The sequence below is a fragment of the Salmo trutta genome, chromosome 28, assembly GCF_901001165.1.
Source record: "Salmo trutta chromosome 28, fSalTru1.1, whole genome shotgun sequence".
Classification (NCBI taxonomy): Eukaryota; Metazoa; Chordata; class Actinopteri; order Salmoniformes; family Salmonidae; genus Salmo; species Salmo trutta.
The window spans coordinates 38,424,583-38,448,249 of record NC_042984.1 but is presented as its reverse complement, the minus strand read 5'-3'; the positions used below and the strand labels follow the sequence as shown (position 1 = coordinate 38,448,249).

At 43.6% G+C, this 23,667-nt stretch overlaps 1 protein-coding gene across 5 annotated transcripts; it reads left to right on the top strand.

Moving 5' to 3' along the window:
* Window positions 1–619: 619 nt before the first annotated feature.
* LOC115166166 (protein kinase C-binding protein 1) lies at window positions 620–23,286 on the top strand. Of its 5 annotated transcripts, none has more exons than XM_029719910.1 (21): window positions 620–778; window positions 3,440–3,667; window positions 9,493–9,563; window positions 10,801–10,961; window positions 13,337–13,558; window positions 14,341–14,454; window positions 14,813–14,905; window positions 15,035–15,122; window positions 15,232–15,287; window positions 15,400–15,477; window positions 15,732–15,847; window positions 15,981–16,459; window positions 16,604–16,732; window positions 16,843–17,004; window positions 18,601–19,125; window positions 19,283–19,762; window positions 19,877–20,031; window positions 20,193–20,273; window positions 20,379–20,457; window positions 21,292–21,531; window positions 21,707–23,286. In XM_029719910.1, the coding sequence occupies exons 2-21, from the start codon at window positions 3,654–3,656 to the stop codon at window positions 21,886–21,888; spliced, it is 3,525 nt and encodes a 1,174-aa protein (XP_029575770.1). In that variant the 5' UTR covers window positions 620–778; window positions 3,440–3,653; the 3' UTR covers window positions 21,889–23,286. The 5 variants fall into 5 exon arrangements, with proteins under 5 accessions (XP_029575770.1, XP_029575774.1, XP_029575771.1 ...); XM_029719914.1 differs by having other exon boundaries at window positions 13,415–13,558; window positions 21,707–23,285; XM_029719911.1 differs by lacking the exon at window positions 620–778 and adding an exon at window positions 3,214–3,317 and having other exon boundaries at window positions 21,707–23,285.
* Window positions 23,287–23,667: the final 381 nt, after the last annotated feature.

Sequence of the window (23,667 nt, the reverse complement as noted above, 5' to 3'; positions counted from 1 at the left end):
GGCAACCAGGAGCAATTTACTAATTTGTGAACTTAATTCATCAATCAAATACAAGGGTCAAGTGAAAACACGCAGCCAGACACTCAGTGGAATGAGTTTGACACTTGCGCTAGGATGAGAACGGTATTCAAATGCTTCCTACTGGCTGTTCTTTACGGTCCGTGTTATCCGGGATCCTTAGGACGTCCCTACTCCATTGAATTTGAAATGTAAAATTAAGTTTAGGGAAGGGACGTCCAAAGGAGTCGGATAGCATTGACCCAGTTCCTACACATGAACCGCCCATACACGTAGCTAGAAAATCCCGCCTCGTTGAACTCATGATTGACACTAGGCTGAACAAATGACGTGCAAGGGAATTGATGGAGGCGGTGTCGGGAAGCTTCCTATCCCAAGTCATGGGGAGGGAAGATCTATATTGCATTCATAGATATCCTATTACATTACGTTTTTAATTAGTAATTATTATGTGTAAATATTAAGTAATCTAATTCCTAGTTATATGATTGCATACTCCTCGCGTCCTCATCAAAACCCCATTGCGTGAGAAAGTCAGAGGGGAGGAGCCTTTGGTTTTTCATCCAATGGACTTTGAGAAGGAGACGATGAGAGAAGACGCGAGAAGTATGCAATTGTGATTTTCCCATGTTGAAGCGACGAAGGGGATACCAAAGACTGTACAGAATGTTTAGAGACTATGTGGGGAAAACGTTACCTCCAAGCCATCTTTCATTCTGTCCAGTCATAAATATTGTTATATAGCTGTCTTCATTTCCGGGTACGTATTGATTGTTTTACGTGAAAGACCATTTATTCCTTTAGTTTTAGTAACATAAAGCGTTTAAAATCGGCATATTTCTCAATGTGAACCGGGAAGCTGTTTTTATTAGCTAGCTAGGTACAGTAACGCGTTAGGCTAACTAGCTAACATGCTATCCAGCAGAGCCCACTGAACGCAAAGAAAGTTGTGGTAAATCCAGTTTGATATAGTTAGCTAGCTACACTTTGCAAGTGTAAAGTATATTTAAGTACTGTAGCTAGACAAAAGGAAACAACCTAGCTAGCAACAATATAGTCTCACCCTACTGTTAATGCCTTTTACCCTGGCCTGTCACTTATTCAGCCATGCCTGACCTCCTGACCTCAGCCCCCACATTCAAGAATAACAACGTTGTGCAACATATTTATTTTAGTAAAGATTGTAAAACCATATCGAGATGAGTTGTTATGGCATGATTTGGCTTCGCCATATCAGTTGTACAAATGCCAGAAATCAGATATCTCAATGTCTGCATGTCATCATGTCCCTGTAATGGGAGTACAGTGATGAATGACTTTTTCTGTACACTTCACTTTTTAAACCTTTCTAACTCTTAACTGTTCCTGGAACATTACACAATGGTCAAGGGACCAGGAGTATGAGCTGATTGAAAACCAATCAAAGTAGGCCTAACCCTTTCAACAACATTTGCCATAGAAATTTGTCAAACAAGTGTTCGCTGTAACCTGGCCTAGATCCCCAAAAGAGCACGTAGCAAAAGGCACAGAGCTATAACCATCTGGCCAAACAGTTGTCCTTTTAGGCAACATAGAGCATAAATTGTTCAGAGGAGCATACGTCTTATCTATCTAGGCTAGACAGCTGTCAAATTAGGCAAGGCGACTAAAGTAACATTTAGCACTTGACCAGTGACACGTATTCATACAGAGACATCAGGCAGGCGTGAAGAGTTAGCGGTGGAAATGGTGAAACAGTGAGGGTTTTGGGGCGGCAGGTAGCCTAGTGGTTAGAGCATTGGACTAGTAACCGGAAGGTGGTAAAAATCTGTTGTTCTGCCCCTGAACAAGGCAGTTAACCCACTGTTCCTAGGCCATCATTGTAAATAAGAATGTGTTCTTAACTGACTTGCCTAGTTAAACAAAGGTTAAATAAATAAAAAAAGGGATAGGGGCGCCTGAACCTGTATTTAATAGCCTGACTGTTGGTTTTCTCCGTGTATTCACTAGAGGACAGCATTGCACATGTGTTTGTTATAAAACCAATGACCTCTGTGTTCTTCAGGCCCCACTTCTCCACCAAGCACACATCCTGTGCTCACAACAACATTTCCTTTGTATAGATATAGTCACTTTTCTATTCACAAGCCGTCCCTGTGGCAAGGAATAGGGGCAAATGGCGAAGGCACAGTGAATGGTACTAGAAATTACAAGCACAGTGTTACCATTGCTTGTAACCTCTGTGTTGTGAGTGTGGCCTGGTTGGCTATTTAAAACCTACTCTAATTGACAAACTCCTGTCTGAGATCACTAACAATAACAGGCGGGCTGTTACCTAGGTATAGTGAATTATTGATGATTTCACAAAGCACATGATGCAAGCGGGAGGTTTCTTGGAACTCACCTACATTCACACACTGTAACCTTCTTGGGTCTGGCATTACAAAATGCCATCCCTTTCTCCAACTTTTTTCATGTATTACGCACCATTTCCAACCTCAATTGTAGGACCAGAAAAGAACTAGCCTTGGCCTGCCTATATGTTATGGATTAGGCCTTACAGAATACTCCAAAACAATAACCATCCACAAAATATAATATTCCACGGCTGGGACATCCCTACAACAAACATACACACAGCCCCAAAATGAGTGATTTTATAGGTATTTTATATATTTATTTTCTAAACTTAATTTGAGCAAAAACAATATTGGCCTTTCATTTTGAGGAGGCCCACTTGCATGCTTCACTTTTACTCTATTTTGCCTGTACTTTAAAATAATGCTTTTTGGCCTGATGATTTATTCATTATGAAAGTATTAATTTTCCACCAACATTTTTTAAAAGCTATTAGCAGATCATTGTCTCTCATCATATGAAATAGTGTACATAACAGCTATACTTTTATTTTGGAACAAGCCCATATATAGCCTTCTGTATTGAATTCATTTATATTTATTACAGAATATTTGTAACCTGTTTCCTTTTATGTTAATCCTATTTTTTATAAAATATGGATTTACCATTTAGTTATTTTTAATTCCACTAATGTTGTATGGACAGATTCCCTGGTCTACATTCTAAATGGTGTGCAATTTCTTCTAGCCTTGGTTGTAGTTGTTTTGGTGAAGAACCGTGTGCCCTCTCTCGCTCGCCTGAAGACAGTTGAGGAGGAGGGAGGGGTTTAGACAAAGGCCTTCTCTACAAAAATGGAGGCTACAGCAGAGCAGCCCTGTTGTCCTTTTTTCATTTTCTACATGCTGACATTTCTAATATATTATCTGTGAAAATAACACAACGTGCATCAGATGCAACCTTGGGTAATGGTATTACATTGTTATGTGTGTCCTTTAGGTTACAGAAATGCAGTTAAATGTGTTATTTTGTAATTAGGGCCTAGCTTTCTCTCTTTTTTTTCTCTCCCTGTCTCTCCCGCACTCAGAGCTGCTCCTGCCTGCGCTGAACAAAGATAATTACTCAGGAAATGCTTCGGCCAATCGGATGCGGCCTTATATCCCGCTTGTGAGAAAGGGGCCAGTCAGGGCCTGGCTACCATCAGACGGGCCTGATCGGCTTGCCTGAAGAGAGGAGCCTTCCCGGGCTGAGAGTGTCCTCCATGTTTTATAAGTGTTGACATAACAGTGTGTCAGGCAGCCATGCATCCACAGAGGTAAGCCCTGTCTTTATTTCAACTCTAATTACAACATTCCTTTCTCCTTCTTCTCTGTTGTGTGACTGTTGTGCAAATCTAAATGTGAATACCTGAAAATCACAGATTGCTTTCCCAAAGGAGTAGGGGAGCTTTGTGGGCGGGTTAGGCCTCGCAAGGCCCCTGCTCCATAGAGAGCTGAGGTGGGGGGGTTGGATAAGGACTCACCCCTGCTCTCTCTCTCTGTGTAGCAGGGTCACGTGTGCCCAAGACATCCAGACTGCCATGCAGTGGGCCTTGGCAAATCCTTGTTTTCCTTGGCTTTTTTTTTTTTTTTTACAATGCTAAAGAGAGTGAGATCCAAGTGTGCACTCTCTTTTCTCCTCTCTGCTGCGCCAGCCTAGTTGTGTGTCATGGCAGAGTCAGAGATGATGGGGGATGGGTGGCAGAAAAATAGTTAGTTTGGTGGAGGGATGTGGGGGGTGTTATGTATCTTTTGTAAGCAGATTGCCTCTGTTTTTGTGATCTAGTGTGTCATGCCAGGTCAGAGAGAATGGACGTGAGGGCAACAGTTGTGCCTATTAGAGTGACCATGGGGGGGGGTCTTTGGGGAGGGGCTGATGGCTAACTGAACACTGGTTGCTTACAGTGAGAGGTGTGTGGGGGGGTGAACAGTAAGGATGTCAGTGAATGTAATGATTTTCTCTGCAGATATGATCATAATTCTTCACCAATTGATGCAAGTACAAACAAGGCAGTAAAGGCCTGCCGCATGAGGCTAAATGCCTCTCCAGTCTCACCCGCATCAGAACTCACACAGGGTCCTCAGAGTTCATTCATTGTCCCAACCAAAAATGAGTTGTCTGAGGGGAATTCTTGAATTTCAGCCTGTCAATTGAACATTTATTTTATTCTTCCTCTACACATTAATAGCCCTGTGTAGGCTAGTTGTTTTGAAGCTCATTGGGATACAGGGAGGCCCAAGGTCTCAAGTTTACAGGCCTGTGCTACGTTGACTCTGTAACACTCATCCTTGTAAAGCTGCTTCCTCTGCTCTGTGCCCCTCAAACAGTGGCCATTTTGTGTGAAGCTCTGCTCTTTTCATCACAGATATAAACTGCCAGAGAAGCACTTCATTTTTTTTTGTGATTGTTGATTGTGTGTATTTCGTATGCATGATGGTGTTTGTCTTCAGCTCGACTCATATTTGTCCGTATTTGCGTGCTTGTTTTCTCTTCCCCTCCTTGGCACCGCTCGGGCCTCTCTCACCTATTTATAGCTGTAGAGACAAAAACACCATTGATCTGCTGCTTCATTTAAATGCCTGGTTTGACGTTTCTGTAATACTTGGTTCAAGAGAATCCTATCTCCCTTTGTAAGTAGGTAAGTGAAACTGCATAGCTGGCTCTCAATTCACAATAATCTATTTTGGTAGTACTTTATTTTACAGTACTGTTTCCGCTGGTGTTTGAATTGGAAATTACTTTATGGTTCTTAGTTTAAATAATTAATCACATTTAATAACTAGCCCCCTATTTGTTTCCAAATAGTGCCTAGCAGGGATTCATTGCATGAATCAGAAAGTAATTCATAGGTTCTAAATGTGTAATAAGTTACCATGGCACGGCAGATCTTAAAATGCACATTTCCCTTTGAAAAAATGATGAGCAAAAGCCTAACCTTCAGTGACAAACCTAGATTATAGGTTCTAAGCTTTTTGCTTTGTAATCTGTACGGGGGGGGGGGTCCTACGTTCCTTACTCTCAACCACCTTGGTATAGCTCGACACAAAGCATGCTTTATTATGCGAATAGCATAATCAACCACCGTTAAGTTAGCGTTCTCTTTTTAATGTGAATTATGTTAAATACACTTTCATGGACAAAACCAAAAAGTAACGTGATCCAACACCCCGGAATAAAATTCATTTTGAACAGTCATTGACATTAGGGGAGCTTGGAGATGTGTATAAATTCATGCCGTGCTCCGTTTGTGTTATGTTAGTGGGTATGTTAGTAATCTGGTGACAGGTTATCTTTAGACGATCGTCTGGGGTTGCTGGGGGTTTGCTGAGGCAACATTGCTCGTAAATTGTGATTTACTGCCTCTCAACCACAAAGAACAAGTCATCCCTCTTCTAAAGCCTCTACCCGGTTCACTCAGTCACGCTCAAAACAGACAACCTTTTAAAACCGAAGGGAAATTGCACCGTTTTAATGCAGGGGGAATCTCTGCATTGCAGCAAAAATGTTTTTAAGGAAGAGGAAAGCCTGCACACAGGGAGCCATGTGGCATAGCACAGCCGACCAATCCTGTCCCGCCCTGCAGACCCTCCAGCCAATTACAGCAGCAGCCGAGGTTAAAGCTTGAAAATCGCTCTGAGAGCGGCAGCACAGGGAGAGCAGGGGCCTTCTGGAAAATTCCACAGCCATCTTTGTTTCATCCCCTTCAGCTCAATGTAAAAACCAGGCTGAATGATTTTCTTGCATATTCTGTGCTATATCACAAGGTATGCTACCACACTTCAATTATCTCTGTTGAAGAACATGTTATTCGGTTAAGAAATTCAGACAAAATTGAATCATGTGTATAATGAATCTTATAGTATGATAAAGCAGGCTAAAGCCTGGCACCTATTTCTGCACGACTGTACCTAAAACGAGTTGTTTCATATTGTCTTGAGCGAACAGTACATTTAACCTTGACGGTATTGTTTGTATCTTATGTCTCTCAGTCAGTCTTCTCTCTGGAGGACAGGGGCTGCAGGTTGAAGAGGGTGCCAGGTTGTTTCTCTATCAACAATACTGGTTCTCAGTGGATTCAAGGACACATTACCAACTCTAAAGCATACAACAAAACCACCCTGCTTTTATGGCACCGCTTACAGAGCAGGATAGCAGGTTTTTAATCAGGAACCTAGACCCTCGCTCACATGAGACACCACTGTGTTGCATGAGACCAAAACAGTGTATTCTCCTCAGGGATACAGCATAGGTTTGTCAGATCTGTCTTTACTCTCATAGTGTCTTCCCTCCTCTTATTATTAAGCCTAATTATTATTCGACAGCAGTGCGTTCAGTGAAGGCGAGAATGAAAATGGGGGGGGGGGGGGGTAAAGTGGATAAGAATGATCTCCAATTAGCTGGATTTATATTCTATCCCTCTCTCTCCATCTGTCTCTCATCTATGTCTCCCTCTCTCTGTACTCTGAAACAAACGTGGTTCGGCTTAACTGTGTTTTGATGTTTGGATGTTGAACTGTAATCTCCATGGATCTCCTGGTCCTCCTGTGTGTGTGTGTGTATGTATGTGTGTGTGGGGGGGGGGGGTGCCTGTGACTGGAGCCTCGGTCTGTGTGGGGGATGTGTGAGAGGGGGGAGGGGAGCCGGCTGTGGCCTCCATTTTCTGTGACGAGAGAACCCTGCTCTGCCTCTGCTCGACTGTCTCTGAGGAGCCAGTGGAATTTCAAGGCACAGAGTCAGTGTGTGTGTGTGTGTGTGTGTGTGTGTGTGTGTCAGGCATTCCTCCTTGCGGAGGGTGGGTGTTTATCAAAGTTATCCTGAATTTTGCTTATCTGGAATATTCCCAGATCCTGAAGATTTTTCTGCTATCTGTTCTGGCATGTTTCTGGAATACTGCTCCTGGTCTGAAATGCCCTCTGGAAGAACATAGGATGACCAGTTGAGAGAAACTATCTGCCTAGTCAGAAGCTACAGGATCAGGTGGTTATTATGTCACGCTGGCTGCTCGGTGAGCCTATTTTTGAGTGAATAAAAGAGTGTAAACCTTGGCTCACTGCTGGGCTGCATGCTAACAGTACTCTGTCATCTCACAGTGCTCTCGCTGCTAGCACACGTAGCACAGAGAGTTGGCTAACATTAGCTCTCTTTCATGTGGGCCTCGTTTTGTTTGTTCACTCTCTGTGTCCAGAACAGCAAGGCCCTGGAGGGGGTTATCTGTCAGCAGCGTGTCTAAACAAGAAAAGGCTCATATGCTGGATTATTTGTAATTTTCTTCCTATTTGTGTCTGTCTACTTAATCTTCTTTCATTATCCAAATGACATTAGGGATTATTTTATGCTACAGTCGTTTTGATAGTGGTGATTTAACCTGGTGATCATTGATTGAGACTTTTCCCCCCGTTGGGTTTATGAATGATCAATGTCATGGACTTGGTTTGACGAGCAGGACATTAAGGTTTACAATGTGTGTGTTAATGGGGGTGGCGCTATTGGTTTAGTAGATTTAGTTAATGGCCTCTCTTACAGTGGTAGTCATGCTTGGGCTCATCAATGGCTGCCCTCAGCTCTGGAGGATTGTGCTGTGTCCTTTTTCTACTCAGTCCTTTTTTTAAATTTTAGATCAATGACTGTGATGGATGTGGATTCTTAAGAATAGATCAACTCTAGTCTCATTCAAAACTTTCCCACGTGACCACTTCTTGAACCTTGTCCAAAGGCTGTTTTTCTATCTAGCCAGTGCTGGATATTTGCCTGTTAGGCTACCTATACCTAGACGTTCTTTGCCCACTACCACATCCACCTCTACCAGGAGCCACCAGGGCTAAGAGCCTGAACTGGTTCAGCGTGTGGCCTGTGGTGGGTCCATTCCCGAGGAGGATTTTCTTTAAGAGGACGATGAATGGGACGACATCCTTGGAACGAGGCCCTCAGTGGCATTGACAAAGGAGGGGCTGAACTCTCAAAGAACCCCATTCATCACTAAGGACCCCCCCCCTTTCTTCTCCTCTTTCTTCCTGAGAGGAAATGAGATGAGAGCGGAACCAGAGACACAAAAAGCTACAGGCTTTGATTTGGGCATTTCTTTGAATGAAAGCTCTTTTTTAAAAATTGTTATATATTGATATGATTTGCTGTGGAAATCTGATTTATAGTTTGGGCTGTTCAGAACATGATGTTTAGGCTAGTTAACAGACCTATGTAACAGGTAAAAACCTGTAGTTAGCTAATAAGACCAAGGTTGACTCCGTAAGGCTTACTAAAGTGATCTGGTGCAGTGGGTTTCTAGGAATAGGCTAAACAGCCTTTAGGGACACCTGTTGGTAGAGCTGGGGTTTGAGTGGCTACCAAGAAGCACCTTCGCTTGAGACTCTCTCATCCATGTCTGTCTGAGGCAATTTTCTGTGATTCACCATCCATTTTGAAGGTGCAAATCCATGCGTGACATAGCCTATGCAATTGTTTGTGTTTTCGGAATCATTGTTTTCAAGGCATTCCGCTTTTGAATGAACTTGCGTTGTACAGAAAGAGCGTCTTGAATGTAGGTAGGTGGGCAAAGTGAGATGCAAACAAACTCGTCAATGCATGGCCCTCATCAGGACTGAAGCCCTTGTCTCTCCGTTGTCACCTGGAGGACAGGAGCACACAGCCTACTCTCTGTTGGGTGGCCTTGTTTGTTGTGCTGAAGCACAAGTTGTGGCCCAGCTGAATCAAGAGGACTTGTTGCCATGGAGATCCTCTCCAGTGGCACCCCATGGAACACAAACACCCAAGTTTATCTGACTGTGATTACCAATGATTATAGACACGCATAGGAAGACATGATGATCATGAAGGCCATGGTTCCGAGGTCCAAGGACATTTTCTGACCCGTCGGTTGCACCTTAGATTTTGTAGCCTAACATTGTTAACCTATTGATGCTTCTCATTAAAGTAGGCATGAGGAAACAGCAATGGAAACCTGCTGAAACTCTGGTGACTTTGTCCTCTGGGGTCCTGCCTTAGGTGGTGTTCCACTTGTTTACTGTGTGGCAGGATTTGGTTCGTGAACACCGTTTGTGACTGACTCTCCCTTTCTTTTTGTCTCTGTGCCCTCGCTCTGTGCAGTCTGGCTGAGGAGGAGGTAAAGACAGAGTCCGAGGGGGTAGAGGGGATGGATGTGTCCGTGCGATCCAAAGGTAAGAACAAGGCCTTGCATACTAAGACAAATGTTAGTGTTTTGAGGGGACCGCTTATTCTAGTATTCTTCTTTTAGTATTGATCTTACATTTAAACATGTTTGTTGTGGATCTCATTGAGCTACACTGAGCAACCATTCTGCCATTGAGTTAATATCAGATCACTGTAATGGAGCAACACTGCCTCAGGGATTGGTGAAGGAGGCATCCTTCACATGTGATCACTTGTCACAGGCCCTCGACCACACTTCTCTTGGAATGTGGTTGCCATGTTGGCGTAGCAAGGATGATCAGATGTTAACTTATCATATGAAATTCGTTGCCAGATTGGGAAACCAAGCGGTAAGGTTTGGTGGCCAAAATCTCTTATCTGGTCGGTATCCCTGGGCAAGCACTACTGTATTTCGTCTCTCAGTGATGGGGGTTCTGCTAACAAAAGAAAGGTCTAGGCTTTACACTGCCTTTGACCTTCACAATGACTCTTATCCCTGTCTGAGGAAAGATTAGTTGAGTAGTACTGAAGAAGATGGAGCTGGTCATTGTTGTATAGACTGGCCTGAGACTGGGAGTGTCTCTGCCTCTCTAGTCTTTCATGCCAGTCGTCTAGTCTCTCCTTCTAAGCCTCATATTCAGGAGTTGCCCCTCCGTCACTTGTTCGCGTCGTGGCCATTGCCATCAACGTTCTACAGATGCTGCAGCCATATTAATGCGCAAGAGTTTGACGGGGGCTAATGACTGTTTTGTCTAAATTACACATATAGGGGCTTGAGAATACGATGACATTGCTAAAGTAGGCACATATTTAGTAGAGAATCAACTTTGCCATCATGTTGTCAAATTTACTTTAGACAGATGGCAATGTTGTCATTAGCAAGCAAAGTTTGTCAAATGAACTAGCAATGCTAATGTTAGCTAGCTAAAATCTGTGTCTCCCTTCAATCTTAGCTAGCTAGCTAACGTTATACTGCATCAAAAGTCAATCTGGCGACCTCAAAATAATGACAAAAGGTTTTCCAACTAATTATTTGCCGCCTTTAGACACAGTAATGCACTTTAGACCAAATCTTCATCGGTGCCCAATGAGGTCGCATTGAATAGAATGCTAAGTTAGGCAGCAGTCCTAAAACGAACAATCAAAACAATATCATGATGCAATGTGAAACCCGTTAATAAGCTGCTACTCTTGTTCCGTGTTGTATGGATGGTGACCTGGTCTCCCCTGTACTTTGGCCACTAGTGTCTGATCCTGGGTCAGCAGAGCGGGCGCTGGTGGCTCAGAAGAGGAAGGTGTCCAGCCCCACCCACTCCTCCAATGGCCACTCCCCCTCAGACACCTCCCCCAGCCCCCTGAAGAAGAAGAAGAAACCTGGAGCCGTCCATAGCAACAACAAAGACCAGGTGTGTATGGGTGGGTGGGTGTGTGTGCGCAGGGGTGGGTGTGTGTGCGCAGGGGTGGGTGTGTGTGTGTATGCGCCTGTTAGGGCTGGGCGATTTTATATTTTCTGAGCGTTTTATGTCCGCTTGTACTCATGTTGTCTTTTTAGTCTCGTCTCATTCGCTCCTTCTGTGCTGTACACCTTCCCATTTACACCAGAAATCTGTATATAATAACGAGATGCTCATGTCTCTGCCCTAACAATGGGAGTCGTTGTTCCAAAGGTGGGAAGGCAGGCGACAAGTTAGGTTCAAAATAAGCGCATAGAAACGCATTGGGCTTGTTTTGGACAGATTTAGGCAAGAGTGATACCTCTCGCTTTGCCTCTTTCTCCCAAGCCCCTCCCCTACCACTCACAACAACAAAGATGAGAGATCACTTCTTCCACTCTGACAAACGGTTTCAAAGCGCTATTTGCATTTTTTAAATTTTATTTAACTAGGCAAGTCAGTTAAGAACAAGTTCTTAATTACAATGACGGCCTACCCCGGCCAAACCCTAAGTCGGATGACGCTAGGCCAATTGTGCCCCACTCTATGGGACTCCCAATCACAGCCGGTTGTGATACAGCCTGGAATCGAACCAGGGTCTGTAGTGACGCCTCAAGCACTGAGATGCAGCGCCTTAGACCGCTGCACCACTCGGGAGCCCTTTGGTCCAACAGAATCAGTTATATGGACACCGAAACACATTAAGACATTATTTTACTCTAATGGAGGAGAAGTTAACCTTTCGAACCATACACTGTTTGCTCGAAATTTGAGGAGTTGAAACAGTCAGACACTACTAAAACGGATGTACCAATGAACATTCATTCTGGAAAATGAATGCTCAGTTTGTCGCACGCGCATTACGGTACCACATATCGCTAGCAACATTTTAGTCAAATAAAGATTCTTTATACTAGCCGTTTAGTCTGTGTTTCTATAAATGTGCAATAAGGAATTGGCAACTTGTTGTCATTCTGAGAAATAAGGTAGGGCCACTCATGCTGTTCAAACAGTTGGAGACGGACAGAAGCTTGGGTTCATAACAATTCAACTGTTTTGCCTTTTTAGCTGAATTCAGAGCCTGTGAAATTATACCTAGATCCAAGTTGGCTAAACTTGAAATATAAGTATTTGCTGCCTACTCACTAGCGCGTGGGCTTGTACATGGGAGTTTGTTCATGAGACCGGTGTCAATTTTCTACAAAGCCTGCTACATTATTAGTGAATGTGCATTATGCATGGTTCTGATTTTAAATTTGTAACAAAAATTGAATTTTTCCAGACAGACCTGAAAGCCAGATCAGTGATGTATTAACTATTTTAATACAATTATTACTGGGTCTTGTGGTTGTGGAAGGAATATATTCAGCCTTGGTATAATTTAACAAGCTCTGAATTCAATAGATTATTGATGGCTGTTTTTAAATGCAGTGTATTTGATCTTTAAATTGTACAACAAAGCTTATTTAGAGAGAACATTTAAAAAAAAATCTAGATATATTTTGTGAATCGCCCATAAGTTATAAAACATTTAGATAGCAGTTTTAGGTGTTATCGCACAGCCCTAGCGTCTGTTCACAACTTATTATGCCCCCAGGTTTATATGAAAGACACTGCTGTATGTTCTATCGATGCATTAGTTCATATCAAAAACATACATGTTTGTGTATCATGTATTGATGATTAAATGTTAAAATAATTGCTCTGATGATTGGTAATCATAACTTATAGAGTGGAATAACTTAATTACTTTTCTAAACCTAAACAGCATTTGTGGAAAGAATTGATATTAATGCATATTATTGTATGCTTGCCAAATATTTTATATTTTTGCACATTTATACCTATTTGTTGTGAATGCTTTGTTTTACATGCATGTCACAATTTAACTCCAAGCCAAAACCTTTGAATTCAGTTCCGCTGATAAATGAAAAAGTTGCATGTTCTGAACAGTGACATAGATATGTGCTGACTAGTATTGTCTTGTTCACTGATTGGCTGATGTGGGTTAATGAGGTGTCAATCATGATATCCAACACAAGACTGATTATTGGTCCACCAGGTAAAGTCACCAATCAAATTGCACTTAGTCGGTGACGACATAAACAGATGACACAAACTTCTGTTATAGATAAAGAACAACTGCATTACTATCTTATAGACAGACCTACATTGATATTGACGAGACCAGCCAAAACAGTCTTGTGTTTTGGTGCCTGCTTGCTTATTACCCTGCCTTACTTGCCACTGTGTATTTCTCTCTGTGTTCTGTTGCACTGCACCTTTTTGTGTTTTGTTTTCTGCGTGTGTTTTGAAACCCGCCCCCTGTTTCTCTTGCCGCATTTCAGTCAGAGCTAAGACATGGTCCCTTTTACTATGTGAAGCAGCCATCACTCACCACAGACCCTGTTGATGTTGTACCGCAGGACGGCAGGAATGACTTCTACTGCTGGCTGTGCCACCGCGAGGGCCAGGTGCTCTGCTGTGAGCTCTGCCCGAGGGTGTACCATGCCAAGTGCCTCAAACTGCCAGCAGAGCCCGAGGGTGACTGGTTCTGTCCAGAGTGTGAGGTACTCGCTTGTGTGTGTGTGTGCCGTGGGTGTGTAGGTGTATATACGTGCGCATGTTGTGTGGGAGTGTTCCCGGGCACATTTTCGCTTTACCACTAGCTTAATATCCGCTTGCTCTTTTGGTGTCAGGTGATGGGGTTGGAGGCAGGCTTGGGTCAATTTCAATTCTTAATTTCAAGTAAATAATGTAAAAATCCTAATAACCATACTTCCGGGGTCAGTTCCCTAACATTTTGAGTGGGCTTGACGATGATATCATCAAATTCGTGAAAACGCGGTCATTTTAAGATATGTATAAAATAATATTTGTGTTTGTGGATGAGTTTACTTCTGCCAATTATTGCGCGGAAGACCATTGCGCTACGTTTTTTCCCCATTGAAGACCATTCAAAAAGCCTACAAAAGTTAAAAAACTACAAAGCTTCTTCCTGGAAAATGACATGTCACTTTCATAGTGTATTATTCTATAGTAAGGATAATACACATGGCACATTTTAAGTCTCGAATTGAAATGGAATCGAGCCCAAGCCTGTTTGGAGGGCAAACATAAAGTGGGCAGGATCTATATCTTCCCTCTCTAGATGGATTTCGCTGCTATGAGGACTAGTACTTCTGTCTCCTATAGATCATAACACAGATGTATAGTTAATAGCCAGCCCAGCAGACTGCTGTGAGTGGTTGTGGGTTAGCCCAGTCCCTGTGCTTGGTATAGTATCCCTTTTGGTTTTACCAGCTACTGTTTGTCATTGGTACTTTGCCCTGACTTTTTAAAATGTTTCCAGAAAATCACAGTAGCAGAGTGCATAGAGACACAGAGCAAAGCCATGACCATGCTAACGATAGATCAGCTCTCATACCTGCTGAAGTTTGCCCTCCAGAAGATGAAACAGCCAGGGGTAAGTTCAAATCATGTTTTTAAATCACATTTTATTTGTCACATTCTTTGTGAACAACCGGTGTACACTAACAGTGAAATGCTTACTTACGTGTCCTTTTCCAACAATGCAGAGTTAAAGATACAATTTTGTTGTTGTTGAAATAGTGACACAAGGAATAAGTACACAGTGAATAACAAATAACAATAGCTTGTAAAAATAACATGGCTATATACAGGGAGTACCAGTACCGAGTCGTTCATTGACATTGATAGTCCTTTTGACATTCTCCAGGTGCCCACTGTGAGCCAGAGAGGGCTTTTGGTTGAATGGTGTGTTTATGAGAACTGATGCCTGTGACTGTTTCCTCTCTGGGCAGACTGAGCCCTTCTGGAAGCCTGTGTCTCTGGAGCAGCACCCTGACTATGCCGAGTACATATTCCATGCTATGGACCTCGCAACACTGGAGAAGGTACCGTTACATTCCCATTTGTCATTTCACAGGCGCTTTAATCTAGAGCGACTACATGCCATAAGTGAATTCAACTGAAGTCTAAATGTTTTTTCTAATGATGTACATTTTTCTCTGCTATATTTGTAGAATATGAAAAAGAAAATGTATGGCTGCACAGAAGCCTTCTTGGCTGACATGAAATGGATATTGCACAACTGCATCATCTACAATGGTGGTAGGTCACAAACACCTGCTTAACACCGTTTCCTTTCTGTACTGCTACTTGTTTTGGAGATGAACAGGCTTTTACGAACATGGTTTTCTGTCTTTTGGTTTTGTTGCAGGTAATCACAAACTAACAGCAACAGCAAAGGTCGTTGTGAAGATCTGTGAACATGAAGTGAGTCATTTTTACACGATGACTGAAATGCCAGCCTAAGTTGTGTTTTGTTTTCTCCCTTCCATGTGTAAAATGGCCATTTCAGTGATTTGGAAACTGCTGTCTGTTTCAGATGAATGAAATCGAGGTCTGTCCAGAGTGCTACCTGTCCTCGTGCCAAAAGAGGGACAACTGGTTTTGCGAGCCATGTGTAAGACAAACGTTTCCTCACCTTCTTTTGCAATGAACATTTTTAATAGATGTAAATGAAACTTTTTGTCCTTCCACATACAAAGTGACTTGGGGTAACAATTAGGTTTGTCCCGAAGACAAATGTAGACTAGTCTAAATGTCATATTTCAAAAACACTCTTTAGAGCACAGGAAAGTCTTTGCGAATCTTATTCCACCTTCTGTTTTTATGCTGTCTTATCGGACATTTCCCCTGGTCTGCCTCCCCTCTTAGGGTCATACCCACCCCCTGGTGTGGGCCAAGCTGAAGGGCTTCCCCTTCTGGCCAGCCAAAGCACTGCGGGAGAAAGACGGACAGGTGGACGCACGCTTCTTCGGACAGCATGACAGGTGAGTCTTGCCGTTGGATGAAAGTTGTGGATGGGAAGGGACTTTTCATCGTTTCTACTTGGACTCCTCTGAAGTGAGTCATAGTTCTATGCTTATCCTACTCTAGTCTTTCTGGGTTTTTTTTCTCCCGTAGGGCGTGGGTTCCCATCAACAACTGTTACCTCATGTCCAAGGAGATTCCCTTCTCTGTGAAGAAGACCAAGAGCATCTTCAACAGCGCCATGCAGGAGATGGAGGTCTACGTGGAGAACATCCGCAAGAAGTTTGGTGTGTTTAACTACGCTCCCTTCCGCACCCCCTTCACGCCCAACAACCAGCTCCAGATGCTGCTGGATCCAGCCAACCCCGGGGCAGGGGCCGTGAAGATGGAGAAACCCGACAAGATGCGCTTCAACTTCGACATGACCGCATCTCCCAAGATGGTCCTGGGCAAGAGCTCTCTGTCGAGCGGGATGGGGCGGAGGATCTCTCTGACGGACATGCCTCGTTCTCCCATGAGCACCAACTCCTCTGTACACACGGGATCTGACGTGGAGCAGGATGGGATGGAGAGAGGACCCAGGAACCCCCCATTCCACTACAGTGCTGGGGAGGAGTCTATGGACTACACCGGTAATTAACATGCTCCTGACTCTAACACGTCATACGACTAACTAACACGGGTATTATCTACAGAATAGTCACAGTCAAAACATGGGTTGGGATCAAGACTCAAACCATTTGTGGCGGTTAAAGTGTTATGTGTTCTGGCCACAGCGTCCCCTGCGTCAGTGAAGATGGGCCATGCAGGCAGCTTGACGGGCAGCCCCAAGCCATTCTCCCCTGGTCTGGTGCCAAAGCAGGAGAGGGCCCCGGGCACAGGCAGCATCCTCAACCTCAACCTGGGTGGGTCCCATCTAACCTCCCCTCCTACTGTAGCACCTTGTCTTGTGCTGTGCGTTTGGTTAGGGGTTATGTTTCGGTTGTGTGTTGAGTTCGAGTGTCATTTGCCACAGATCGTGTGAAGGCTGAGATGGACCTGAAGGAGCTCAGTGAGGCAGTACAGCAGCAGCAGCAACAACAACAACAACAACAGGGGTCATCACTCCTCACCACCACCCCCAAGAGACCAATCAGGAGCCTGGATAAGACCATCGAGAGCTGCAAGGCCCAACTAGGTACACTCGCAAACCATTCATGAATTGTGTCTCAAGGCCTATAAATGATACGCTCATGACATATGATACATATGCAGTACCAGTCAAAAGTTTGGACACGCCTACTCATTCAAGGGTTTTTCTTTATTTTTACTATTTATTACATTGTAGAATAATAGTGAAGACATCAAAATTATAAAATAACACATATGAAATCATGTAGTAACCAAAAAAGTGTTAATCAAAATATATTTGAGATTCTTCAAAATAACCACCCTTTGCTTTGATGACAGCTTTGCACACTCTTGGCATTCTCTCAACCAGCTTCAACTGGAATGCTTTTCCAACAGTCTTTAAGGAGTTCCCACATATGCTGAGCAATTGTTGGCTGCTTTTCCTTAACTTTGCAGTCCAACTTATACCGTCTCAATTGGGTTGAGGTTGGGTGATTGTGGGGACCAGGTCATCTGATGCAGCACTCCATCACTTTCCTTCTTGGTCAAATAGCCCTTACACATCCTGGAGGTGTGTTGGTTCATTGTCCTGTTGAAAAACAAATGATAGTCCCACTAAGTGCAAACTAGATGGGATGGCGTATCGCTGCAGAATGCTGTGGTAACCATGCTGGTTAAGTGTGCCTTGAATTCTAAATAAATTACAGGCAGTGTCACCAGCAAAGTACCATCACACCACCACCTCCATGCTTCATGGTGAGAACCACACATGCAGAGATCATCCATTCACTTACTCTGCGTCTCACAAAGACATGGCGGTTGGAACCAAAAATCTCAAATTTGGACTCATCAGACCAAAGGACAGATTTCCACCAGTCTAATGTCCATTGCTCATGTTTCTTGGCCCAAGCAAGTCTCTTCTTATTGTTGTCCTTTAGTAGGGGTTTCTTTGCAGAAATGTGACCATGTAGGCCTGATTCACGCAGTCTCCTCTGAACAGTTGTTGAGATGTCTGTTAGGTGAACTCTGTGAAGCATTTATTTGGGCTACAATTTCTGAGGCTGGTAACTCTAATGAACTTATCCTCTGCAGCAGAGGTAACTCTGGGTTTTCCTTTCCTGTGGCGGTCCTCATGAGAGCCAGTTTCATCACAGCGCTTGATGTTTTTTGCGACTGTACTTGAAGAAACTTTCAAAGTTCTTGAAATGTTTTACGGATTGATTGACCTTCATGTCTTAAAGTAATGTTGGATTGTCATTTCTCTTTGCTTATTTGAGCTGTTCTTGCCATAATATGGACTTTTACCAAATAGAACTATCTTCTGTATACCACCCCTACCTTGTCACAACACAACTGATTGGCTCAAACGCAATAAGAAGATACATTCCACAAATGAACTTTTAACAAGAAACAACTGTTAATTGAAATGCATTCCAGGTGACTACCTCATGAAGCTAGTTGAGAGAATGCCAAGAATGTGCAAAGCTGTCATCAAGGCAAAAGGTGGCTACTTTGAAGAATCTAAAATATTAAATATATTTTGATTTATTTGAGACTTTTTTGATTCCATATGTGTTATTTCATAGTTTTGATGTCTTTACTATTATTCTACAATGTAAAAATAAAGAAAAACACTATGTATTGTTTCTTTGTCCTTGTGCAGGTATTGATGGGATCTCTGAGGACGTGTATAAGGGCGTGGAACACAGTGACTCAGAGGATTCCGAAAAGTCTGACTCCAGCGACAGCGAGTACCTTAGCGATGAGGAGCACAGACAGAAGAGCGCCGCCCATGACGACAAGGACAAAGCAGAGAGGGAGTCAAGGAAGAGGCCCAAGGCGAGCACACAGGGAGAGGACAAGGAGGCAGTCACAGAGACCAGGGATAAAAAAAACTCTGAAGCCCTGCTCAAAGACAGACCGGGCATCAATGGCCCGGAGAGAGACTCCCAGGAGAAGCCCAGGACGCCCCAGACTCAGCCCCCAACAGACATGCCCAAGGCCCCAGAGGAGGGGAGGACAGGCGCACCCCGGGCCCTTGCTGGCCCAGACCAGGACTCCGACTCAGAGAGGGAGCTGGTTATTGACCTGGGGGATGAGCAGGGGGGTCGTGACCGTAAGGCCAGGAGGGAGCCAGGGGCTGTAGTTGCTAAGGCCACGAAGGAGCCCCTTGGCACCAAGCTGGAAGGTGAGGGTTCAGTTATTGTCTTGTTTCATTTGATTTGTGCACCCTAGTTGCTTTGTATCAGACATTTGTAAAAGACTGAGGCCTAAAGGCTCAGCAGAAAGGAGGAAAACACGTGATTGTTCTGTTATTTAATCAGTGTCATTTCTTCTCCTACCAGGCAAATTCCCTGCCGCAGTGACACCCTCTCCAGCCTCTGCCATTTTGTCCAACCTCAAAGACCCCAGTCAGCCACTCATCAACCCTCCTGTCAACCTGTCCTCCAGCACAGACTCTGGTCAGCCCAACACCCCCTCTCCAGCCCCCACCTCCGCCCCCACCCTCTCCTCCGCAGCCGTCGCCTCGGCAGTGAAGAAACAGCGCCCTCTGCTGCCCAAAGAGACGGCTCAGGCAGTGCAGCGTACGGTGGTGTGGAACCCAGCCAACAAGTTCCAGACGTCGTCCCAGAAGTGGCACATGCAGAAGGTGCAGCGGCAGCAGCAGCAGGAGGAGCAGCCGTCTACGCCAACACAAACACAGGTTCCGGTCCAGGCGCCGGTGCAGACCCAGGCACAGACACGCAGCCCACAGCAGCTCCAGTCACAGCAGCAGTTGCCGGCATCTTCCAGTATGCGCTACCAGACCAGACAAGCAGCAAAAGGTACATAGAAACTCACAACTCCCCAAATTCTATACACACATTCATCTCATCTTAGTTAATATGAGCTATTGAATGTTTTTTTTTCATTCCTTTTCCCCCTTCTGTGTTTTGCAGCCGTACAGCAGAAAGATGGTTCCCAGACCTCCACCTCATCAGTCACCTTGGTCACCTCTGGTGCCTCCTCCTCCTCGTCTTACCTGGCAGGAGACTTTCAGATCCCCACAGCTTCAGCAGATGTGGCAGCTGACATAGCAAAGTACACCAACAAAGTGAGTCAGCAAGATGCTATATGCCTGCTTCACACAGAATGAATATACTTTACAGGGGAAAGTTTATAGATTCACAGATGATATTTGTGTTTCATTGATCTGGAAAGTTACCTGTCTGACATCAATCTGTGAGTTGTAATAATCTCACCGGAACTTTTCAGATGATGGAAACGATAAAAGGAACGATGACAGAAATCTACAACGACCTTTCCAAAAGCACTTCAGGAAACACAATCGCAGAGGTGAGGGCTACGGTGAACAGACTTTTGATTGAGTCCATAAAATAGGTAAACCTCTCTCTCCCCTGTCTCACTGCTTTGTGACAACTGTTGAATATTTTTGCACAGATCCGGCGGCTGAGGATAGAGATTGAGAAACTTCAGTGGCTACATCAGCAAGAGCTCTCAGAGATGAAGCACAATCTTGGTTTGTTCCACTTGTTCCTTAAAAATATGCACCTCTTTTAGGTTGGTATCATTATATGTATATAAATATGTAAATATGTTTGTCTATAGACTGGTTGGTTGTTTAGCAACAAAAGCGTTGTGTGTGCAACAATGGGGCAAAACAGACAAGGTTGGGGCCTCCCGAGTGGCGCAGCAGTCTAAGGCGCTGCATCGCAGTGCTTGAGGCATCACTACAGACCTGGGTTCAATCCTAGGCTGTGTCACAGCCGGCCATGACCGGGAGACCCATGAGGCGGCGCACAATTGGCCCAGCTTCGTCCGGGTTAGGGGAGGGTTTGGCCGGACAGGATTTCCTTGCTCTAGCGTTTCCTTGTGGCGGGCCGGTACTGTACATTGTTAGAGTTGTTGGTTGGTTAGCTGGCTAGTAAATTTGAGCCATATTAGCATTGCCATGAAATCAGTCAAGGCACCTCAAAACAAGACATGGTATCAACAACAAGATAAAACTAGCTGAAAGCCACCTACAATTCCCCACGTGGCAGGTTCTTGTCATTGTTGCTCGCAATCTGACCGTACAGAATCAAAACGCATGACTTCAGCCAACCAGTCTGTGTCAGCCAATTCATGTGTGTATGAGATGGGCTTCATATCTGTGTTTTCTGACATCTTAATAATGCAAGTGTGTACATTATAGCTGTATGTATAATATACTCATTCAATTCCTGTGTTGTAATCATAAAACATGCATCGTATACATTTTAATGCATGTTACATTTATATTAATAATTCATTATTTTCAATATAATGTGAATTATATTAGTACGTTTTCTAAATGTCTTTGTGTGTTCTGTAGAACTGACTATGGCGGAGATGAGACAGAGTCTGGAGCAGGAGAGGGAGCGTCTGGTGGCGGAGGTGAAGAAGCAGATGGAGGTGGAGAAACAGCAGGCAGTGGATGACACCAAGAAAAAGCAGTGGTGTGCCAACTGCAGGAAGGAGGCCATATTCTACTGCTGCTGGAACACCAGCTACTGTGACTACCCCTGCCAGCAAGCCCACTGGCCAGAACACATGAAGTCCTGCACACAATCAGGTATTACATACACAAACAACGTAATTTGCACGAATGCATAGAAGGAAGTGCCTGTGCACTAAAACTTCAGGCACCAACATGCCATACACATTACACACTATCTTTAGCTCTCTCTCTGTATTTTATTTTACTATCTGAACTTATGTTTCATGTCTGCTTCCCTCTGTTCTTACAGCAACAGCTTCTCAGCAGGAACCAGAGGCAGAGTCTACGTCTGACCCTTCAGCCAAACCACCAGGTCACTCCTCCAGCGCCCAGACCCCTTCTGGTACAGGATCTGCCGCCACAGACAAAGGCCCCTCTCCTACCTGCGGTGTGGACAAGAGCAAGGACAGTGCCAGTGTTACTGTGCCCTAACCACTACACTGCACACACACATTTGTACTCTACAATCCTGCAGTCTGTAAAATGTATGTATCTGTTGCAAAGAGACAGATCCAATAAACCAAGCCTTTTTGCGACCAACTAATCTGGGAATGTGCAGCGAATCTCCGTATGAAAGACCACAGAGGTATCAAAACCACCAGACACCCTCACCCTCTCCTAGCCAGGCTTAGGGCTTTAAAACGCCAAGGACACTCCTTGCATAAAGGCCTGCTCCTCTTGTGATTCAGCTGACTCATCCCCTGTCCCTTGTTGTGTTCAACGTCTGCCTCGTGATCCAATGTTTTAAGCCATCCTTCATCCTCCTCAAGATCTATATGCTAGACTGGAGGATTCACTTACCTTGCCCTTGTGACTGTAGTTCACCTGGATATCAAACTTCAGTCTGTATACATTTGAACTCTTTCCTTCCTTTTTTCGTCCTATTTTTATATCCCTCTTACCATCTATCCTAACGCTAGTTATCTACAGGAAAGTGCATCAAAACATCAGACGTCAATGTTTTGTGTGTTTTTACAACAATCTTAAACTTGAAACCTGTGATGCTGCTCTTTAAAATATACCACAAGTCTTTATAGTTATTTGCCACCAGAAGTGAAACCGAGCACATTACTGTGCCAGCCCTTTTTGGGACATGCAAACAATCTAAAATGTAAATGATTCTACATTGTTAATGTGGTTTAAAAGGTGTTGTCAATGCAGTTTAAAAGTTTCATTATTTTGTAAGGAGTTGACAAGGGTGTATTTGAAAATCCATAAACAGTATACACAGACATTTCATTCAAAGGGATAGCATTAAGTTGGTTATCACCCCCTGTGTGTACGTTATTGTTTCATACTCATTATATATCGTAGTTCCTCAGTGTATACATAGATTTTAATAAACTGTGATGTATAAAAACTATAAAAAGGTTAAAACTGTACAAAGTTTTTGTAATAAGACACATGGACAATATTTATAGTGCTATGACAAGCATATGAGATTTTTTTTTTAAGTACTGTTTGTGAATGAAAATCACTTTCCAAATGTTTTGAAACGGCTCGGCTCTGGAAATCGTTTTTATTTAAATGCATTGTAAGACTTTATATGAATGTCACCTGGACTCTCTATTCAGATTCTGTCAGAACTATTTGTCTCATCAACCTTCGATGGTTTGGTTATTCATTAACAATGTAAGCCTACTCCAGAATTACTTTCGACCATGATAGTGTTTTTGGAGGGTAAAGGAAACAACAAAAGTGACTGACTGTATATTATTCTGAGCATGTTTATTTACCCCTTTGTCATATATTCTCTTGTTTACATATTGTACATATAGTAAATGGATTGTTAATGTCTTTAAGAAAAAAAATTAAACAGGTCTGACCAATGTTTTTTTTTAAAGTATTTTATTGGCATAAGTGGGCTTTGTTGCCACCTGCTGGACAACTGGGAACTGGTTTGGCTAAGTAGACATGACACGCTTTGGTTTAATGTAGTAAATGTAATTAGTAATTTGTTGGTGTGCACAAATTCAAAGTAAGGGATTGTGGCATTTAAGGGCAAATGGAAGGAGGATTAGGACTTCTTGGTAGGCTACTGTTTAAGCAGAGAAGGCAGATTTGGTACTAAACTTGCTTTTTTGTAGCTATACTCTTGAGCCTCTTGCAAAAAGTGTTTGTCATAAGTTGCATCTGCTCTCCATGTAGGGCTTATATAGAAGTATCACTGAAATATGTGAGAATAAAAACATTTAACCTCTCACCTGCGCC